The sequence below is a fragment of the Colletes gigas genome, unplaced genomic scaffold (genome assembly GCF_013123115.1).
Source record: "Colletes gigas isolate AHSC1104 unplaced genomic scaffold, ASM1312311v1 Colletes_gigas_Sc00009, whole genome shotgun sequence".
NCBI classification, from domain to species: Eukaryota; Metazoa; Arthropoda; class Insecta; order Hymenoptera; family Colletidae; genus Colletes; species Colletes gigas.
The window spans coordinates 2,288,821-2,311,530 of record NW_025106638.1 but is presented as its reverse complement, the minus strand read 5'-3'; the positions used below and the strand labels follow the sequence as shown (position 1 = coordinate 2,311,530).

Below are 22,710 nucleotides of genomic sequence, written 5' to 3'. Positions count from 1 at the left end.
CAATTTATGTGGTGGGTATTAGTGGAATAATTGTTTAACAGGTAAAGATATATATTTCTAGATACATTGGATGATATTACAAAATAATTGTTATTAATTCACTCTTCATACTCTTACGCACTTTTTCTGTCTACGCATACCGCCATACTACCAACCTTACATTCCTCGTTCGTTGCCAACTTTTTTTCCCCGCCATGTTCATACCATAATATATCTATTTTATAGATAATCAACTCTATGTAAAAAACCAACTATCACAATTTAGTATCGGGAATAATTAATCTAATAATTATTCTTGTTATTTATCCATTAAAATGATTCCATTAAAAATAAATAGTAAAAATTTTCTCGAATTAAAATTCATTCTCTAATCGTGTTTATTCGTACATAATTATATATATATACATATGTACAATTTTTACAACATTAAATGTCATATCTCACTGCTATTACATTGACTTATGTCACATTACCTGTCTTCGTAAATTTTGTGGATTTTCGTGCAATAATATTACAAAAAAGAAAAACGTGCAACATGCCTCGTTCGTTACATAATAATTTCATTGTAGTCCACTCTATTTTATTCGATTATTTAACTACGTTTACGCTATTTCAGTCGTTCGAATTCAACGTTTCCGTGTTTTAGTTCACCTCGGGGCTTTCAACTATAGTTTCTTCGTCGGTAGCGATGACATAGAAACAAGTTGTTTGCTCCGGCGAGCTTACTTCGTCCCTGTCATCGGACTCGACTTTCTCCGGAAGTTCAGGCTCGGGGAACATCACGGTCCAAGACCTGGTACCGCCTATGTGGTAAGTAATCGGCTCGGTTGGCCATTCTGGGCCAGGAGTTTGCCTGCGTTTCCCTTTGCCTGCAACAAATTTGTTAGAAATTTAATTATATTAAATCTTTATTATTAAAACGACTTCTGAATTTGATTATTTCAACAATACGAATATGCAACCTGATAAAATGAAAAATCGTATTTTAACGTAATTTTATCCTGTAAATCCAGCGTGAAGAATTTTAATTATTTGCCAATGTAATAATTTCAAAAATTGAAAACCTTTTTGCCTGATATATCTGGGGCGCGAGTCCTTGCTCGAATCGATCACGTTCCCTCGTTCATCGATTGTCGAGCCACGTTCGACGGGCCGTTGCAAAACGTTCTCTTCCTCTCTCGAGAAACGCCCAACGGTCCCTTCATAATTGCATTCGTTCTCCCTCGTTATTCTTTCGTCATCGACGTCTCTGATTTCCAATATCGTTGTTTCGTTCGTTAGGATTCGTTCTACGGGTCCAACCTTTGTCACGGCATAATGAAATTTCGAGCTCGAACCGTTGTCTTTCCACTCACGATCGCGAACCTGACAAATGCTGCACCGTTTAAATCGAACCTTCTCCTCATTAAACCTTCTCGACTCCTCTTGGTTATTGCCGTGCTCTCCCGTAAACGTGCCTTCCGTCCATTCGTGGCCCGAAAGCTTCAAGCTGTCGATCTTAATTCTCTCCTCTTCCGTGTCTTTCCCTCTCGATAAACTCGGTTTATCCGGAACATACGGCAAGCAAATCCTCTCGGTGGCCAAATTCTCGATACGTTTTCCCGCAGGTTTCTCCTTCAGAACGTTCAGACAGACCCTCGTCGTCGGATGCGTCACTTTTCTCGCCGTTGGCTCGTGAATCTCTATCGTCGTTCTCTCCGTGGGTGGAAACTGCGTGACAGATGGCGTTGTCGGCGCGACCAGGCTCGTCGTTCCGTCGTACGATTTGCTGGACGGTTTCGCCAACTCTTGCAACTCCCTTTCGAATTCTTCTTTCTCCCTCTCGAATTTCTTCTCCCTTTCCTCCAAATTGTCTTCCCTCTCCTTTAATTCCTTTTCCTTCACTGAAAATTCTTCCTCCAACGATCTGACCTCGTGCTCGAGCATGTCTTGCGTCGTTATAACTGCCGTGGTCGTTATATCCTTTCCAGGAACTACAGTCGGGAACGAAACATCCGATCCACGCGTGCTGGAATCAATTTTCGTTGGAGTGGTTATATGGGTAACGTTAACTTCCTTTTCCTGTTTGTGTGCCTTCTGCCATCGCAACTCTTTCTCGTGCTCCCACTGGATCAGCTCCCTCGCCAATTTCTCTTCTCTTTCGTTGATATCTTTCTCGACGTTTTCCAACTCGTCCAGCTTCTCGATTAATTCTTTCTTCATTTCTTCCTGACGAATCATCTTCTGTTCTTTGTCCGTCGTTAACGGTAAATGCGTCACATTTGCTACAGCGATGCTCCACGTTTTTTCCGAAGGCGACGTGTACTTAACTTCGGTCTCGTTTCTAACCTCAAAGTAATCGGGAGGCAAATATTCCGTGGTAAATTCCGTCGTGGACACCAAAGTATACACGACGGTTGTAATTGCCATTTCTTCTTCAGTTTCTGTCCTCACAATTTCCTCAGTCGCGTTTGGAATCGTAACGGTTACGTCTATTCTGATGATTTCCTCCGTGGACGTCAAGTTCTCTTCTACGTAGTCGCGCCATATTGGAATTTCCGTGCTCTCTTCGTACTCTTCTTCCTTCGGTTCTTCGTCGTACGCTTCTTTGTACTCCTTGCCGTATTCGTAGTCGTACATTTTCTCAGTTTCAGCGTAAACTTCTTCCGTTATGGTAGCACCTGTAGTAATCGTCACATTTGGAATTGTGATTTCTACGTGGATCAAATGCGTTGGAACAATGTGTGAAATGGTAGTTTCTGTTGTTCCTGGAGCAACTGATACTTTTTCAGTGGTAAGTTCCGTTGTTTCAGCAGTTACTTCTGGAATTGTGGGAACCAAACTCGATTCGGTAGTTTCGTTTAAGAACTCTATTGATTTCGAGTAAGTGGTGAGGTTAGCTTCCCAAAATGGCGTCGTTTCCATGGTTACAAAAACTGGTAACAATCCTGTAGTTACGCTAATTGGCACAGTAGATTCTATAGTGGACGATGGTACTTTACTGGGAACAATAGTAACTTTGGTAGAAATTGTTTCAGTGACATTGACTTCTTCGTAATCACGAAATTGCGGATATTCTTCGGTGGTTTCTTCCTCGTATTCTTCTTCTTCTTCTTCTTCTTCTTTGTATTCCTCGTATTCTGTAACAACGGTCTCAGTCTCTTCGGTATGCACTACTGTGGATGTAGACAGTGTAGTAGCTTCTGTGGTAGAAATACTTAAAGTCACTTCTGGCAACAGAAGACTAGTTGTGGGTTCTGTTGCTTCTGTAGTTATGTTGATCACTAGTAATTCTGTTGTTATTATAGTGGATTCAGTTGTGGATGATGGCGTTTCTGTTGTTTCGTTGATAGGCAATAATTCTGTTGTTAGTATCATGAATTCAGTTGTGATTTTTAAAGTTTCTGCAGTACTAATTGGTGTTTCTGTCGTGGAAGTTGGACTTTCGACAGAAATAGTAGTGATTCCTTTAGTGACATTAACTTCTTCTTCGTACTCATGAAACTCAGGATATTCTTTAGTGACTTCTTCTTCATATTCTTCCTCGTATTCTTCGGTCTCTTCAGTATAGACTTCTGTAGATAGTGTGCTAGTTTCGGTGGTATAACTACTTAAAGTCACTTCAGGCAACAGAAGACTAGTTGTGGGTTCTGTTGTTTCAGTAGTAATATTGGTCACTAGTAATTCTGTTGTTTCTATTGTGGATTCAGTTGTGGATGATGTAGTTTCTGTTGTTTTTATGGTGGATTCAGATGTGGATGATGGTGTTTCTGTTGTTTCTTCTGTCGTTTCTGTTATGTTAATAGGCAATAATTCTGTTGTTACTATCGTCTCTTCAGTTGTAACTTCTGAAATTACCATAATACTAATTGGTGTGGTAGCTTTGGTGGTAGAAATACTTAAAGTCACTTCTGGCAACAGAAGACTAGTTGTGGGTTCTGTTGTTTCAGTAGTAATATTGGTCACTAGTAATTCTGTTGTTTCTATTGTGGATTCAGTTGTGGATGATGTAGTTTCTGTTGTTTTTATGGTGGATTCAGATGTGGATGATGGTGTTTCTGTTGTTTCTTCTGTCGTTTCTGTTATGTTAATAGGCAATAATTCTGTTGTTACTATCGTCTCTTCAGTTGTAACTTCTGAAATTACCATAATACTAGTTGGTGTGGTAGCTTTGGTGGTAGAAATACTTAAAGTCACTTCAGGCAACAGAAGACTAATTGTAGTTTCTGTTGTTTCAGTAGTAATATTGGTCACTAGTAATTCTGTTGTTTCTATTGTGGATTCAGTTGTGGATGATGTAGTTTCTGTTGTTTTTATGGTGGATTCAGATGTGGATGATGGTGTTCCTGTTGTTTCTTCTGTAGTTGTAGTTATGACCGACGTAGTTACTTCGATAGTTTCTGTACTTTCTATAGTTTCGTTGATAGGTAACAATTCAGTAGTAACAATGATAAATTTGGTTGTGATTACTGGAGTCTCCATAGTACTAGTTAGAGTTTCTGTTGTTACTGAAATTGGCAGCGATTCTGTAGTTGTACTTCTAGATTTAAGAGTAGATTCTGTAGTGGGAGCTGGACTTTCGATAGAAATAGTAGTAACTTCTTCTTCGTAGTCATGAAACACGGGATATTCTGTAGTCATTTCTTCTTCATACTCTTCCTCGTATTCTTCAGTCAGTTCAGTATACAGTTCCGTGGGTGATTCCGTAGACAGAGTTGTAGCTTTGGTGGTGGAAATACTTAAAGTCACTTCTGGCATCGGAAGGCTACTTGTAGTTTCTGTTGTCTCAGTACTTATTATAGTCACTACTAATTCTGTTGATATAGTTTCAGTTGTTTCTTTTGTGGTTTCTGTAGTACTAGTTGGTATTTCTCTAGTCAATACCGTGGATTCAGTTGTAGATTCCGTAGTAGAGGATGGTGTTTCTGTAGTTTCTATGGTAGAAACAAACAGAGTTAATGTTGTTTTCTCCGTACTAGTTTCGCTGGTTTCATTCACTGGTACGAATTCTGTAATAACGATAATGGATTCGGTAGTCATTTCTGACGTTTCATAGATACTTGTTGGTGTTTCTGTAGTTACTATTGCACTTTCAGTGGTAGGAATTCCAATAGATACTTCTGGCATTAAAGTTGTAGTTGTAGATTCTGCCTTCTCTATAGTTGCATTTATTGGCAACGATATCGATGTTGGTATCGCAGATTCAGTTGTAAATTCTGTCGTAGATGACGGAGTTTCTGTAGTTTCAATGGTCTTGAAAGGTGAGGTACCTGATGCTGTTTCAGTAGCTTCTGTAGTTTCATTGATTGATACAAATTCCGTAGTAACAATGGCAGATTCAGTAGTAAATTCTGAGGTTTCTGTAGTACTGATTAGTATTTTCGTAGCTAATACCGTGGATTCGGTTGTAGACTCGGTGGAGGATGGAGTTTCAGTAGTTTCAATGGTCGTGAAAGGTGAGGTACCTGTTGCTGTTTCAGTAGCTTCTGTAGTTTCATTGATTGATACAAATTCCGTAGTAACAATGGCAGATTCAGTTGTAAATTCTGAGGTTTCTGTAGTACTGATTAGGATTTCCGTAGTTAATACCGTGGATTCGGTTGAAGACTCGGTAGAGGATGGAGTTTCTGAAGTTTCAGTGGTCGTGAAAGGTGAGGTACCTGTTGCTGTTTCAGTAGCTTCTGTAGTTTCATTGATCGATACAAATTCCGTAGTAACAATGGCAGGTTCAGTTGTAAATTCTGAGGTTTCTGTAGTACTGATTAGGATTTCCGTAGTTAATACCGTGGATTCGGTTGTAGACTCGGTAGAGGATGGAGTTTCTGAAGTTTCAGTGGTCGTGAAAGGTGAGGTACCTGTTGCTGTTTCAGTAGCTTCTGTAGTTTCATTGATCGATACAAATTCCGTAGTAACAATGGCAGGTTCAGTTGTAAATTCTGAGGTTTCTGTAGTACTGATTAGGATTTCCGTAGTTAATACCGTGGATTCGGTTGTAGACTCGGTAGAGGATGGAGTTTCTGAAGTTTCAGTGGTCGTGAAAGGTGAGGTACCTGTTGCTGTTTCAGTAGCTTCTGTAGTTTCATTGATTGATACAAATTCCGTAGTAACAATGGCAGATTCAGTTGTAAATTCTGAGGTTTCTGTAGTACTGATTAGGATTTCCGTAGTTAATACCGTGGATTCGGTTGTAGACTCGGTGGAGGATGGAGTTTCAGTAGTTTCAGTTGTCGTGAAAGGTGAGGTACCTGTTGCTGTTTCAGTAGCTTCTGTAGTTTCATTGATCGATACAAATTCCGTAGTAACAACGGCAGATTCAGTTGTAAATTCTGAGGTTTCTGTAGTACTGATTAGGATTTCCGTAGTTAATACCGTGGATTCGGTTGTAGACTCGGTAGAGGATGGAGTTTCTGTAGTTTCAATGGTCGTGAAAGGTGAGGTACCTGTTGCTGTTTCAGTAGCTTCTGTAGTTTCATTGATTGATACAAATTCCGTAGTAACAATGGCAGATTCAGTAGTAAATTCTGAGGTTTCTGTAGTACTGATTAGTATTTTCGTAGCTAATACCGTGGATTCGGTTGTAGACTCGGTGGAGGATGGAGTTTCAGTAGTTTCAGTTGTCGTGAAAGGTGAGGTACCTGTTGCTGTTTCAGTAGCTTCTGTAGTTTCATTGATCGATACAAATTCCGTAGTAACAATGGCAGGTTCAGTTGTAAATTCTGAGGTTTCTGTAGTACTGATTAGGATTTCCGTAGTTAATACCGTGGATTCGGTTGTAGACTCGGTAGAGGATGGAGTTTCTGAAGTTTCAGTGGTCGTGAAAGGTGAGGTACCTGTTGCTGTTTCAGTAGCTTCTGTAGTTTCATTGATTGATACAAATTCCGTAGTAACAATGGCAGATTCAGTTGTAAATTCTGAGGTTTCTGTAGTACTGATTAGTATTTCCGTAGTTAATACCGTGGATTCGGTTGTAGACTCGGTAGAGGATGGAGTTTCTGTAGTTTCAATGGTCGTGAAAGGTGAGGTACCTGTTGCTATTTCAGTAGCTTCTGTAGTTTCATTGATTGATACAAATTCCGTAGTAACAATGGCAGATTCAGTTGTAAATTCTGAGGGTTCTGTAGTACTGATTAGTATTTTCGTAGCTAATACCGTGGATTCGGTTGTAGACTCGGTGGAGGATGGAGTTTCAGTAGTTTCAATTGTCGAGAAAGGTGAGGTACCTGTTGCTATTTCAGTAGCTTCTGTAGTTTCATTGATTGATACAAATTCCGTAGTAACAATGGCAGATTCAGTTGTAAATTCTGAGGGTTCTGTAGTACTGATTAGTATTTTCGTAGCTAATACCGTGGATTCGGTTGTAGACTCGGTGGAGGATGGAGTTTCAGTAGTTTCAATTGTCGAGAAAGGTGAGGTACCTGTTGCTGTTTCAGTAGCTTCTGTAGTTTCATTGATCGATACAAATTCCGTAGTAACAATGGCAGGTTCAGTTGTAAATTCTGAGGTTTCTGTAGTACTAATTAGGATTTCCGTAGTTAATACCGTGGATTCGGTTGTAGACTCGGTAGAGGATGGAGTTTCTGAAGTTTCAGTGGTCGTGAAAGGTGAGGTACCTGTTGCTGTTTCAGTAGCTTCTGTAGTTTCATTGATTGATACAAATTCCGTAGTAACAATGGCAGATTCAGTTGTAAATTCTGAGGGTTCTGTAGTACTGATTAGGATTTCCGTAGTTAATACCGTGGATTCGGTTGAAGACTCGGTAGAGGATGGAGTTTCTGAAGTTTCAGTGGTCGTGAAAGGTGAGGTACCTGTTGCTGTTTCAGTAGCTTCTGTAGTTTCATTGATCGATACAAATTCCGTAGTAACAATGGCAGGTTCAGTTGTAAATTCTGAGGTTTCTGTAGTACTGATTAGGATTTCCGTAGTTAATACCGTGGATTCGGTTGTAGACTCGGTGGAGGATGGAGTTTCAGTAGTTTCAATTGTCGAGAAAGGTGAGGTACCTGTTGCTGTTTCAGTAGCTTCTGTAGTTTCATTGATCGATACAAATTCCGTAGTAACAACGGCAGATTCAGTTGTAAATTCTGAGGTTTCTGTAGTACTGATTAGGATTTCCGTAGTTAATACCGTGGATTCGGTTGTAGACTCGGTAGAGGATGGAGTTTCAGTAGTTTCAATTGTCGAGAAAGGTGAGGTACCTGTTGCTATTTCAGTAGCTTCTGTAGTTTCATTGATTGATACAAATTCCGTAGTAACAATGGCAGATTCAGTTGTAAATTCTGAGGTTTCTGTAGTACTGATTAGGATTTCCGTAGTTAATATCGTGGATTTGGTAGTAGAGGATGGTGTTTCTATAGTTTCTTCTGCTATTTCAGCGGTAGAAACAAGCAAAGTTAATGCAGTGGTCACCGTAATTGTTTCGGTAGTTTCATTAACTGGTACTAATTCCGTAGAAAGGATAGTGGACCCGGTTGCGACTTTAGACGTTTCAATGGTGCTTGTTGCCGTTTCTGTTGTTACTGTTACAATTTCTGTAGGTACCTCCGGCGTTAGATGCGTAGTTGTAGTTTCTGTCTCCTCTATAGTTACATTAATTGGCAACGATACTGTAGTCGACTCTGTTGTAAATTCAGTCGTAGAGGACGGAATTTCTGTAGCTTCTTCAGTCATTTCGGTAGTCAAAACAGAAGGTATACCTGTAGTTGTGACCGGTGTGGTAGTTTCAGTGGTACTAGTTAGCGTCTCTGTAGTTACTATCATAATTTCGGTAGTACGAATTCTTGTAGTTACACCTGGCTCAGTAAATTTGGGAGATCTTCCAGTCGTCTCAATAGTTACATTAATTGGTAGCGATTCTGTAGTTAATATAGTGGATGCAGTAGTAAATTCTGTCGTAGGAGATGGAATTTCTGTAGTTTCTTCTGTCGTTTCGGTTGTCGAAGTGGTAGAAGTTACTACTGTTGGTGTCACCGACATAGATGTGCTTTCAGTAGTTTCTGTTGTGGGTTCAGTAGTGGACGATGGTGTCTCACTTGTTTCCACCGATGTTTTAATGGTACTAGTTGGTGTTTCCGTTGTGGAAGTAACTGTAGTTATTTCTGGGGTCACAAGCATAGTTGCTGTTTCTGTCGTTGTAATAGTTACATTAATTGGCAGAGATTCTGTAGTTAATATAGTTGATTCAGTAGTAAATTCTGTTGTAGGAGATGGAATTTCTGTAGTTTCTTCTGTCGTTTCGGTTGTCGAAGTAGTAGAAGTTACTACTGTTGGTGTCACCGACATAGATGTGCTTTCAGTAGTTTCTGTTGTGGATTCAGTAGTGGACGATGGTGTTTCACTTGTTTCTACCGATGTTTTAATGGTACTAGTTGGTGTTTCCGTTGTGGGAGCAACTGTAGTGATTTCCGGGGTCACAAGCATAGTTGCTGTTTCTGTCGTAATAGTTACATTAATTGGCAGAGATTCTGTAGTTAATATAGTTGATTCAGTAGTAAATTCTGTTGTAGGAGATGGAATTTCTGTAGTTTCTTCTGTCGTTTCGGTTGTCGAGGTGGTAGAAGTTACTACTGTTGGTGTCACCGACATAGATGTGCTTTCAGTAGTTTCTGTTGTGGATTCAGTAGTGGACGATGGTGTTTCACTTGTTTCTACCGATGTTTTAATGGTACTAGTTGGTGTTTCCGTTGTGGGAGCAACTGTAGTGATTTCCGGGGTCACAAGCATAGTTGCTGTTTCTGTCGTAATAGTTACATTAATTGGCAGAGATTCTGTAGTTAATATAGTTGATTCAGTAGTAAATTCTGTTGTAGGAGATGGAATTTCTGTAGTTTCTTCTGTCGTTTCGGTTGTCGAGGTGGTAGAAGTTACTACTGTTGATGTCACCGACATAGTTGTGCTTTCAGTAGTTTCTGTTGTGGATTCAGTAGTGGACGATGGTGTTTCACTTGTTTCTACCGATGTTTTAATGGTACTAGTTGGTGTTTCCGTTGTGGGAGCAACTGTAGTGATTTCCGGGGTCACAAGCATAGTTGCTGTTTCTGTCGTAATAGTTACATTAATTGGCAGAGATTCTGTAGTTAATATAGTTGATTCAGTAGTAAATTCTGTTGTAGGAGATGGAATTTCTGTAGTTTCTTCTGTCGTTTCGGTTGTCGAGGTGGTAGAAGTTACTACTGTTGATGTCACCGACATAGATGTGCTTTCAGTAGTTTCTGTTGTGGATTCAGTTGTGAATTCAGTAGTAGAGGATGGTGTTTCGGTTGTTTCTTCCATCGTTTCGGTAGTAGACACAGGTGTAGTAGTTCTTTCCGTGATTGGTATTGATTCCGTAGTAACGACTATGGATTCGGTTGTGATTTCTAACGTGTGGGTGATACTAGATAGTGGTTCTGTTGTTGTTATTATACTTTCGGTGGTAGGAGTACCAACAGTTACTTCTGGCATTGCTAGTGTAGTTGTCGTTTCTATCGTGACTATAGTTAAATTAACTGACGGTGATTCTGTCGTTAATATCACAGGTTTGGTGGTAGATTCGGTCACCGAAGTAGTTTCTGTAGTTTCTACTGACGTCCCGGTGGTAATATACGTGGTTACAGCTGCTGGTACCAATGTAGTCGTGCTCTCGATAGTTTCTGTCGTGGATTCAGTTGTTGCTTCGTGTGTGGTGGTTGGAATTTCTGTAGTTTCTTCAATTGTTACAGTCGTAATGGTAGACAACGATGTCGTTACTGACTCTAACGTCGTTGCACTTTCGGTAGTTTCTGTTGCGAATTCAGTCGAAGAAGACATTGTTTTTGTAGTCATTTCAGTCGTTGACGTAGTTGTTTCGATTGTTTCTGTAACGTCCAGAACCGAAACAGACTCCGTAGTTACTGACGTCGATTCAATTGTGGATTCTAGTGTCGTAGAGGTTGGTCTCAGACTCTCTGTACTAATTTTCTCGGTGATTGCAAGTGGCGTAACTTCTTTTTCGAATAGGGTAGTTACTATAAATTCAGTTGCCTTCTTCTTTGTAGGTGTTGTAATTTTTGTAGTTTTTGCAAGTGGCGTAGTTGTCTTCAATGGTCTTGCAATAGTAACCTCGTATGAAAGTGTTGTCACAGATGTGGTTTTAAATTTCGTTGTCTTAACCGGTGTAAATTTAGTAGTTTCTTCTATTACATAATGAGACCACATCGGTGATTCCTCAGTGGTTTCTTCTTCATATTCTTCTTTATATTCCTCTTCGTACTCGACATCATGCATAGTTTCAGTCTCAGCAACGTATTCTGTTTCCGTTGTTATCATTTCAGGTGTCGTAGAAATCGTTGTAACGACAGGTGTTGTCATTGTGGTGATAGTAGCTTCTTCAGTAGTACTTTCAGGTGTAGTTGTTTCTTCAGTAGTACTCTCAGGTGTAGTTATTTCTTCAGCGGTAATTTCAGGTGTGGTTGTTTCTTCTGTTGTCATTTCTGGGGTAGTTATTACACCAAGAGTACTTGTTCTTACAACTTCCAATGTTGTTTCAGCCACTGATACCGATGGTGGCACAGTGGTCGTGATAGCTGGTGTTACGGTAGTTGTAGTTTCTTCAGTAGTAGCCATTGGTGTAATTATTTCTTCAGTTGTACTCTCCACTGTAGTTATTTCTTTAGTGGTAACTACAGTCGTGGTAGTTTCCTCAGTGGTAATCCTTATTGTAGTTGCTTCTTCAGTAGTAGTTTCAGGTGCAGTTGTTTCTTCAGTAGTACTCTCAGGTGTAGTTATTTCTTCAGCGGTAATTTCAGGTGTGGTTGTTTCTTCTGTTGTCATTTCTGGGGTAGTTATTACACCAATAGTACTTGTTCTTACAACTTCCACTGTTGTTTCAGCCACTGATACCGATGGTGGCACAGTGGTCATTATAGATGGTGTTACGGTAGTTGTAGTTTCTTCAGTAGTAGCCATTTGTGTAGTTATTTCTTCAGTTGTACTCTCCACTGTAGTTATTTCTTTAGTGGTAACTACAGTCGTGGTAGTTTCCTCAGTGGTAATCCTTATTGTAGTTGCTTCTTCAGTAGTAGTTTCAGGTGTAGTTGTTTCTTCAGTAGTACTCTCAGGTGTAGTTATTTCTTCAGCGGTAATTTCAGGTGTGGTTGTTTCTTCTGTTGTCATTTCTGGAGTAGTTATTACACCAAGAGTACTTGTTCTTACAACTTCCAATGTTGTTTCAGCCACTGATGGTGGCACAGTGGTCGTGATAGCTGGTGTTACGGTAGTTGTAGTTTCTTCAGTAGTAGCCATTGGTGTAATTATTTCTTCAGTTGTACTCTCCACTGTCGTTATTTCTTTAGTGGTAACTTCAGTCGTGGTAGTTTCCTCAGTGGTAATCCTTATTGTAGTTGCTTCTTCAGTAGTAGTTTCAGGTGCAGTTGCTTCTTCAGTAGTACTCTCAGGTGTAGTCGTTTCCTCAGTAGTACTCTCAGGTGCGGTTGTTTCTTCTGTTGTCATTTCTGGAGTAGTTATTACACCAACAGTACTTGTTCTTACAACTTCCAATGTTGTTTCAGCCACTGATACCGATGGTGGCACAGTGGTCATTATAGATGGCGTTACGGTAGTTGTAGTTTCTTCAGTAGTAGCCATTTGTGTAGTTATTTCTACAGTTGTTCTCTCCACTGTAGTTATTTCTTCAGTGGTAGCTTCAGTCGTAGTAGTTTCCTCAGTGGTAATCCTTATTGTAGTTGTTTCTTCAGTAGTAGTTTCAAGTGTAGTTGTTTCTCCAGTAGTACTCTCAGGTGTAGTTGTTTCCTCAGTAGTACTCTCAGGTGCGGTTGTTTCTTCTGTTGTCATTTCTGGAGTAGTTATTACACCAACAGTACTTGTTCTTACAACTTCCAGTGTTGTTTCAGCCACTGATACCGATGGTGGCACAGTGGTCATTATAGATGGTGTTACGGTAGTTGTAGTTTCTTCAGTAGTAGCCATTGGTGTAGTTATTTCTTCAGTTGTACTCTCCACTGTCGTTATTTCTTCAGTGGTAACTTCAGTCGTGGTAGTTTCCTCAGTGGTAATCCTTATTGTAGTTGCTTCTTCAGTTGTAGTTTCAGGTGTAGTTGATTCTTCAGTAATAGTGCCTATTGCAGTTATTTCTTCAGTGGTAGTTTCTGTTGTTGATGTTGCCTCTTTAGTCGTGGACTCACGTATCTCTTCAGTTATAGTCTCCACTGTAGTTGTTTCTTCTGTTGTAGTTTGTGGTGTAGTTGTTTCTTCAGTGGTAGCTTCAAATATAGTAGTTTTCTCTGTAGTAATCTCTGGTGTAGTTGTTTCTTCAGTGGTTGCTTCAGGCGTAGTACTTTCTTCCGTGGAAGTCATTGTTAAAGTTGTTTCTTTAGTAGTAACCTGTGTTGTAGACATTTCCTTAGTCGTAGACTTTGGTGTAGGCATTTCTCTGGTCTCAGTCGTAGTCACTAATGTAGTCGATTCAGCAGGGGTTTCAAGTACTGTCGTTTCTGTTGGCATAGTCTCTGTCGTAGTCATAACTGCTAGTGTACCGAATGTTATTGGTTCCAAAGTCGTTTCAAGGATTGTTGGTTCTGTTACAATCGTTGCTAGTGTTAGTAGCGTTGTAGACAACTCTTCAGGAGTAGTTGACTTCTCCGTTGTAGTCTCAAGTCTAGTCAATTCTTCAGTAGTTTCAGTAATAGTTTGGCGTGTAGTTGTTTCTGCAGTCGTCATTTTGGATATGGTTGTTTCTTCGGGGATGGTTCCCGTTGTAGATATAGTAGTTACTCTGCTCGAGATTGTAGGTTCTAGAGTTGTCTCTAAGGTCGTTGTTGCTATCGTGATTACTTCTGGTGTTGCTGACGTTACAAGAGCTGTAGTCAATGCTTCAATTGTAGATTTTACTGTACTGGTTGTTGGAATAGTACTTGTAATACGTTCCAATGTAGTCTCAGTAATCGTTAACTCCGATGTCGGCATTGGAGAAGTTATACTAGTAGTCACTGCTTCCAACGTTGTTTCAGTTGTTGGTATCTCCAGTGTTGCTGTGGTTACGACAGGTGCTTCAACTGTAGATGTAATTTCTTCTTCAGTGGTAACTTCAGGTATAGTTATTTCTTCAGTAGTAAACTCTGTAACGGTTGATGTGATCGCGGTAGTAGTTTCTGGTATAGTTGTAGTCTCACGTTCAGTTGTTTCTGTAGTGGAAGTCTCAAATACAGTTGCTACTTCGCGAATAGTCTCTGTCGTAGCTTCCACTGTCGTTGTTGGTTCAATGGTAGTCTCATGTTCGGTTATTTCCGTAGTGGAAGTCTCAGATAGAGTTGTTTCTGTTGTGGAAGTTCCAGATATAGTTGTTTCTATAATGGAAGTCTCAGATACACTTGCTACTTCGTGAATAGTCTCTGTCGTAGCTTCCAGTGTCGTTGTTGGTTCAATAGTAGTCTCAAGTACAGTTGTTTCTGTACTAGAACTCTCATATATGGTTGTTACTTCATGAATACTCTCTGTCGTGGTTGTAATTGCTTCAGTACTTCGAGTTGTAGATTCCAAAGTTGTGTCCAAGCTTGTTATTTCGGATGTTGGAGTTGGTACAATAGTTGTGGTCAATTCTTCAGTAGTAGACTTAATAGTAGTTAACATTGGAAGCGTAGTGACTGTATGCTCTAACGTAGTCTCAGTTACAGTTGATACTGTTGTAATTAGTGTCGAAATTGTAGGCGTAGCTTCTTCAGTGGTAACTTCAAGTGTAGTTATTTCTTCGGTTGTAATCTCTGGTGTAGTTGCTACAACCGTAGTCTCAACAGTAGTAGTCTCTGGTATTGTCTCTTCTGTGATAACCTCTGTCGTTGTAATTTCATCAGTACTTGGAGTTGTTAGTTTCAAAGTTGTCTCCAATGCTACTGTTTCTATTATAGTTGTTTCTAGTCGTGGCGTTGTTACAAGTGACGTAGTCGACTCTTCAGTTGTAGACTTTACTGTAGTTGTCGTATGTTCTAACGTGGTCTCAGTTATGGGTGTTGGTAATGTTGTAGTCGTAGTTACAAGTGCCAATGTTGATTCAGTTGTTGGTATCTTCGTTGTCGTCGTCGTTACGACTGGTGTTTCAACTGTAGATGTAATTTCTTCCCCAGTGGTAACTTCAGGTGTAGTTATTTCTTCAGTAGTAAATGCTGTTACTGTTGATGTGATCACGGTAGTAGTTTCCGGTGTAGTTGTTGCTTCAATGGTAGTCTCATGTTTTGTTGTTTCTATAGTGGAAGACTCAGATAGAGTTGTTTCTGTTGTGGAAGTCCCAGATATAGTTGTTTCTATAATGGAAGTCTCAGATACAGTTGCTACTTCGCGAATAGTCTCTGTCGTAGCTTCCACTGTCGTTGTTGGTTCAATGGTAGTCTTATGTTCGGTTATTTCCGTAGTGGAAGTCTCAGATAGAGTTGTTTCTGTTGTGGAAGTTCCAGATATAGTTGTTTCTATAATGAAAGTCTCAGATACAGTTGCTACTTCGTGAATAGTCTCTGTCGTAGCTTCCAGTGTCGTTGTTGGTTCAACAGTAGTCTCAAATACAGTTGTTTCTGTACTAGAACTCTCATATATGGTTGTTACTTCATGAATACTCTCTGTCGTGGTTGTAATTGCTTCAGTACTTGGACTTGTATGTTCCAAAGTCGCCTCTAAAACTGTTGTTTCTGCTACAGTTATTTCTGGCCGTGGTGTTGTTACAAGAGCTGCAGTCGATTCTTCAGTTGTGGTCTTTATTGTAATTGTAGTATGTTCGAACGTAGTCTCAGGAACGGTTGACTCTATTGTAGTCATTGGTAATGTTGTAGTCGTAGTAACACTTTCCAACGTTGTTTCAACCTCATATAACTCTGACGTCGCTGTAGTTTCAATCGGTACTTCTGTAGTTGTAATCCTTTCTTCAGTAGTTTCTGGTGTAATTGTTGCTTCACTGGTAGTCTCACCTGCAGTTGTTTCAATAATAGATGTCTCAGTTGTTGTTTCCACAGTACTAGTCTCAGGTGTAGTTCTTCCTATAGTGGTCATTACAGGAGTAGTTGTTTCTTCGAGAGTAGTCTCTAATGTAGTTGTTGCTTCACTGGTAGTTGTCTCAGCTATAGTTGTTTCTTCAGGGATGGTTTCTGTTGTAATTGTAGCTGCTGTTGTTACAGTTGTAGTTATCTCTGACGTGGTTTCAAGAGCTGTTGTTAATTCTTCAGTTGTAGATTGTAGTGTAGTTGTTGCTAGAACTGTACTTGTAATATGTTCTAACGCAGTCTCGGTAACGGTTGTTTCGGTTGTTGATATCTCAGTTTCAGTTGCCATTGCAATAGTAGTCTGAGGAATAGTTGGTTCCTCGTGTGTAGACTCAGTTGTAGTCATAGTTCCTATTGTACTTGCGGTCGTAAGTTTCAAAGTTGTTTCTAAGATTGCGATTTCTGTCGGTGTTAATGTTGTTATAGTGGTAGCTGTCGGTTCAGTAGTAGTGGACTCCGTTGGTGTTGCAGTTATAGTCGTAATATCTTCCAAAGTAGATTCAGCGACTGTCACTGCCTTTACAGATGTTATTTCCACTGTAGTTTCTGTTGCTGCTGTTAAAGTTGTACTTGTTTCTTCAATGGTAGGTTCACTTGTGATTACTTCTTCCCTAGTGGTCCCGGGTATAGCTGTTTCTTCAATCGTAGTCTTTATTGTCGCCATTCCTTCGCTGGTAGTTTCAGGCGCAGTTATTTTTACAGAGGTAGTCCCTGTTGTAGTTGTAGCCGTTACTAAGCTTGAAGTTGTAGGAGCCAAAGTTGTTTCTCTTGCAATTGTTGTTGGAGTACTAGTAATAATTGCAGTTGCTTCGGTAGTAATCGGTTCTTGTATAGTTGTCACTATAAGGACAATTGTAGTATGCTCCAAAGCAGTTTTAGCCGTTGACATCTCCTGCGCCTTTGTAGTTACGATATGTGTTGCTATAGCAGTTGTTGGTATTACTTCTGTGGTAGTTTTTTCAATGGTACTTTCTAGTTTAGATGTTCCTTCGAATGTAGTCCCTACTGTAGTTATTCCTTTAATGGTAATCTTTGGTGTAGTTGATCCTTTAGTGGTCGTCTCAGGTGTGGTTGTTTCTTCAATGCTACTCTCTGGTTTAGATGTTCCTTCAGAGGTAGTTCCTACTGTAGTTATTCCTTTACTTGTGGTTTCTGTAGTAGCTGTTTCTTCAGTGGTAGTCTCTGTTGCAATTGTTCTTTTACTGATAGTCTCTATTGTAGTTGTTTCACTTGTAGTCTCTGATGTAATTGTTCCTTCACTGGTAGTTTCTGTTGCAGTTGTTCCCTCAGTGGTAGCTTCTGTTGCAATTATTTCTTCTGACATAGTTTCTGTTGCAATTGTTTCTTCAATGGTAGTTTCTGTTGCAGTTATTTCTTCTGTCGTAGTCAATAGTGTAGTTATTACTTCTGCAATGGTTTCAGATGTCGTTATTGTCTTTTCAGTGGTAGTTTCAGGCGTAGTAGTTCGCTCTGTAGTAGTCTCGGGTGCAGTTGATCCTTCAGTGACAATTTGAGATATGGTTGTTTCTTCAATGGTAGATTCTGTTGCAGTTGTTCCTTCAGTGGAAGTTTCTGTTGCAGTTGTTCCTTCAGTGGTAGTTTCTGGTGCAGTTATTTCTTCAGTGGTAGTTTCTGTTGCAGTTGTTCCTTCAGTGATAGTCAATAGTGTAGTTATTTCTTCTGTTGTGGTTTCAGATGTCGTTATTTCTTCAGTAGAAGTAGTTACTTCCTCGATGGTAATCTCTGGTGTAGTTGTCCTTGCAGTGGTAATCTCTGTTGCAGTTGTTCTTTCACTGGTAGTCTCTGTTGCAGTTGTTCCTTCACTGGCAGTCTCTATTGTAGTTGTTTCACTTGTAGTCTCTGACGTAATTGTTCCTTCACTGGTAGTTTCTGTTGCAGTTGTTCCCTCAGTGGTAGCTTCTGTTGCAATTATTTCTTCTGTCGTAGTTTCTGTTGCAGTTGTTCCCTCAGTGGTAGTTTCTGTTGCAGTTATTTCTTCTGTCGTAGTCAATAGTGTAGTTATTACTTCTGCAATGGTTTCAGATGTCGTTATTGTCTTTTCAGTGGTAGTTTCAGGCGTAGTAGTTCTCTCTGTAGTAGTCTCGGGTGCAGTTGATCCTTCAGTGACAATTTGAGATATGGCTGTTTCTTCAATGGTAGCTTCTGTTGCAGTTGCTCCTTCAGTGGAAGTTTCTGTTGCAGTTGTTCCTTCAGTGGTAGTTTCTGGTGCAGTTATTTCTTCAGTGGTAGTTACTGTTGCAGTTGTTCCTTCAGTGATAGTCAATAGTGTAGTTATTTCTTTTGTTGTGGTTTCAGATGTCGTTATTTCTTTAGTAGAAGTAGTTGCTTCCTCGGTGGTAATCTCTGGTGTAGTTATCCTTGCAGTGGTAGTCTCTGTTGCAGTTGTTCTTTCACTGGTAGTCTCTGTTGTAGTTGTTCCTTCACTGGTAGTCTCTATTGTAGTTGTTTCACTTGTAGTCTCTGATGTAATTGTTCCTTCACTGGTAGTTTCTGTTGCAGTTGTTCCCTCAGTGATAGCTTCTGTTGCAATTATTTCTTCTGTCGTAGTTTCTGTTGCAGTTGTTCCCTCAGTGGTAGTTTCTGTTGCAGTTATTTCTTCTGTCGTAGTCAATAGTGTAGTTATTACTTCTGCAATGGTTTCAGATGTCGTTATTGTCTTTTCAGTGGTAGTTTCAGGCGTAGTAGTTCTCTCTGTAGTAGTCTCGGGTGCAGTTGATCCTTCAGTGACAATTTGAGATATGGCTGTTTCTTCAATGGTAGCTTCTGTTGCAGTTGCTCCTTCAGTGGTAGTTTCTGTTGCAGTTGTTCCTTCAGTGATAGTCAATAGTGTAGTTATTTCTTCTGTTGTGGTTTCAGATGTCGTTATTTCTTTAGTAGAAGTAGTTACTTCCTCGGTGGTAATCTCTGGTGTAGTTATCCTTGCAGTGGTAGTCTCTGTTGCAGTTATTCTTTCACTGGTAGTCTCTGTTGCAGTTGTTCCTTCACTGGTAGTCTCTATTGTAGTTGTTTCACTTGTAGTCTCTGATGTAATTGTTCCTTCACTTATAGTTTCTGTTGCAGTTGTTCCCTCAGTGGTAGCTTCTGTTGCAATTATTTCTTCTGTCGTAGTTTCTGTTGCAGTTGTTCCCTCAGTGGTAGTTTCTGTTGCAGTTATTTCTTCTGTCGTAGTCAATAGTGTAGTTATTACTTCTGCAATGGTTTCAGATGTCGTTATTGTCTTTTCAGTGGTAGTTTCAGGCGTAGTAGTTCTCTCTGTAGTAGTCTCGGGTGCAGTTGATCCTTCAGTGACAATTTGAGATATGGCTGTTTCTTCAATGGTAGCTTCTGTTGCAGTTGCTCCTTCAGTGGTAGTTTCTGTTGCAGTTGTTCCTTCAGTGATAGTCAATAGTGTAGTTATTTCTTCTGTTGTGGTTTCAGATGTCGTTATTTCTTTAGTAGAAGTAGTTGCTTCCTCGGTGGTAATCTCTGGTGTAGTTATCCTTGCAGTGGTAGTCTCTGTTGCAGTTATTCTTTCACTGGTAGTCTCTGTTGCAGTTGTTCCTTCACTGGTAGTCTCTATTGTAGTTGTTTCACTTGTAGTCTCTGATGTAATTGTTCCTTCACTTATAGTTTCTGTTGCAGTTGTTCCCTCAGTGGTAGCTTCTGTTGCAATTATTTCTTCTGTCGTAGTTTCTGTTGCAGTTGTTCCCTCAGTGGTAGTTTCTGTTGCAGTTATTTCTTCTGTCGTAGTCAATAGTGTAGTTATTACTTCTGCAATGGTTTCAGATGTCGTTAATGTCTTTTCAGTGGTAGTTTCAGGCGTAGTAGTTCTCTCTGTAGTAGTCTCGGGTGCAGTTGATCCTTCAGTGATAATTTGAGATATGGCTGTTTCTTCAATGGTAGCTTCTGTTGCAGTTGTTCCTTCAGTGGTAGTTTCTGTTGCAGTTGCTCCTTCAGTGGTAGTTTCTGGTGTAGTTATTTCTTCAGTGGTAGTTACTGTTGCAGTTGTTTCGTCAGTGATAGTCAATAGTGCAGTTATTTCTTCTGTTGTGGTTTCAGATGTCGTTATTTCTTCAGTAGAAGTAGTTACTTCCTCGATGGTAATCTCTGGTGTATTTGTCCTTGCAGTGGTAATCTCTGTTGCAGTTGTTCTTTCACTGGTAGTCTCTGTTGTAGTTGTTCCTTCACTGGTAGTCTCTATTGTAGTTGTTTCACTTGTAGTCTCTGATGTAATTGTTCCTTCACTGGTAGTTTCTGTTGCAGTTGTTCCCTCAGTGGTAGCTTCTGTTGCAATTATTTCTTCTGTCGTAGTTTCTGTTGCAGTTATTTCTTCTATCGTAGTCAATAGTGTAGTTATTACTTCTGCAATGGTTTCAGATGTCGTTATTGTCTTTTCAGTGGTAGTTTCAGGCGTAGTAGTTCTCTCTGTAGTAGTCTCGGGTGCAGTTGATCCTTCAGTGACAATTTGAGATATGGCTGTTTCTTCAATGGTAGCTTCTGTTGCAGTTGCTCCTTCAGTGGTAGTTTCTGTTGTAGTTGTTCCTTCAGTGATAGTCAATAGTGTAGTTATTTCTTCTGTTGTGGTTTCAGATGTCGTTATTTCTTCAGTAGAAGTAGTTACTTCCTCGATGGTAATCTCTGGTGTAGTTGTCCTTGCAGTGGTAGTCTCTGTTGCAGTTGTTCTTTCACTGGTAGTCTCTATTACAGATGTTCCTCCAGTGGTAGCTTCTGTTGCAGTTGTAGCTACTATTGTACTAGAGATGATAGGTTTCAAACTAGTTTCCAAACCCGTTATTCTTCTCATCACTGTAGTCGACGTTGGTGCTGTCGCAATAGTTGTAATCAATTCTTCGGTAGAAGTTGTAGTTGCAACAGTAGGTTCTATCGTGGTCGTAGTTACTACTTGCAACGTTGTTTCAATAGTTGGTATCTCCGATATCATAGTAGCTACTGTTGCAACCGTAGACGTATCTTCTGTTCTCGTTATCGGTCTGCTTGAAATTGTAGTAGTTGCCAATGTGGTCTCTGGTACAATTCTTTCCTCCGCCACTCTCGATGATACGGTAGCTGTTTCGCTAGTCAAAGTCTCGTCTTTATATTCGAGCCACGATTGCGATGCTGCGGTTGTTTTTTCTCCATACTCGTCATACGATTCCTTATAATCTTCCTCGTATTCTTTATCGTGAAATTCCTCGACAACCCCAGTCGTTTCTGTCTCCTCTACCGTTAACGCGCTCGGAGGCTCGGACGTGCTACTTAATTGGTCCAACCAACTCAGAGTCGTCTGTAAAATGTCTATTTCGCTTTGATATCCGGTATTATACGTTAACTGTGATTCGATCTCTGGCGTGCCGGTCGTAAAAAGTAAGTGAAGCGTGTCCACGTACGCAGTTATTTCTTTCCCCGCGGTATACGTTTCGCTGACCCCTTCCGTGTCCATTCTTTTCCTAATATTTCGTTTCCTTCTTTGTTTAACGGACTTGGTCGTTCTCTTATCGACGGGTCTCGTTCGTAAAATTTCACGAAGACCTAAAGTTTTATTCGGGGAATGCGACTGGTGTTTGATTGTACTTACATTTCGTCGCGATATCTTTATCAATCTTGGCAATAAAACGGTACCGTTCCCGTAACGGCCAGCCACGCGAGTTTTATTCATCGAAACATCTCGTTTCCTCGATCTTCTCTTTTTGCCACGAAATAACAAGTTCGACGATCTCCTCGCCCTCTTCGATTTCCTACGATGGTGTCTCAAATTGGTCTCGTAATTAATCGTTATCGACTTTAAGTTCCTGACCAGTCGGTGCCGCGGTTCGTTGTTAACATTTTCGAACGGATAATCGAAACAAAAACGTGTACGCGTGTAATCTGTGAAAGGATAAGGATAACTGACTTCGCGATCCCTTTTGAGGACGTTACTCTTCGTAGAAAATGGCGTCCGGTCCGTACGAGCTGGTTCCAAATTATTTTTGTACAATTTCTCTTTTACCGAACTCTTGTTGTCCTTTATGGTCGCGTTGCGTCGCCATTGCTCGAGGATCGCGGACAGATCGGTGTACTCCGCCCGATGAAAGTTCGTTCTGATCATTCTTCGTTTAAAATAATTATCCTCTTCTAATCTTATCGCTGTTCCCGTAGTATAAAAATTAACATTCTATAATACACAATGTTACTTAGTGATACCAACAATCAAATCGCAAGTTTGTCGTTAGCTTTAGCAACAAATTGGTTACAAACACCGGTTTATTATATTTTTTGCTCGAGTCCCGATCGTAATTATTTATTAAATAGACCGTCAACGGCGACGCCTGTATCTTTGTACTTACAATAATATTTTCCACCGTGTTATTATTAAAACTGTTACGGTACACAGAATTGTTGTAGGCGCTATCGATAATGTCGACGGTTACATCGATATCGTCCATTGCTATTACAATGTACATCTCGATTAACTTACAAAACACAATAACGAATATATTTTGCATAGCGTCATATCACGGACATTCGTGAACAGTCTCGCATTCTCCTAACGCGTGTTTGTCAAACCTATTTCCACGCATCGTGTCGATGGAACTGTCAAAAATATTCAATCACGTTTCCACTCGATCGATATATCGAGATATCGATACTTACGAGGCAAGTTCGTTGAGTATCGATATTGTTACCAGGCGATATCACGCTACGAGATGTCAGTAAATTTAAAAAAAAAAATCGTGTAGGTTAACACTTTGACATTAAC

General features: G+C 40.1%; 1 protein-coding gene across 1 annotated transcript; it reads right to left on the bottom strand.

Moving 5' to 3' along the window:
- Positions 1–642: 642 nt before the first annotated feature.
- On the bottom strand, positions 643–22,414 carry LOC122397423 (mucin-17-like). Its single transcript, XM_043396576.1, has 4 exons — positions 22,298–22,414; positions 9,791–22,125; positions 1,065–9,652; positions 643–869 (listed from the first exon to the last, which is right to left on the bottom strand). Exons 1-4 carry the CDS (start codon positions 22,412–22,414, stop codon positions 643–645), a joined length of 21,267 nt encoding a protein of 7,088 aa, XP_043252511.1.
- Positions 22,415–22,710: the final 296 nt, after the last annotated feature.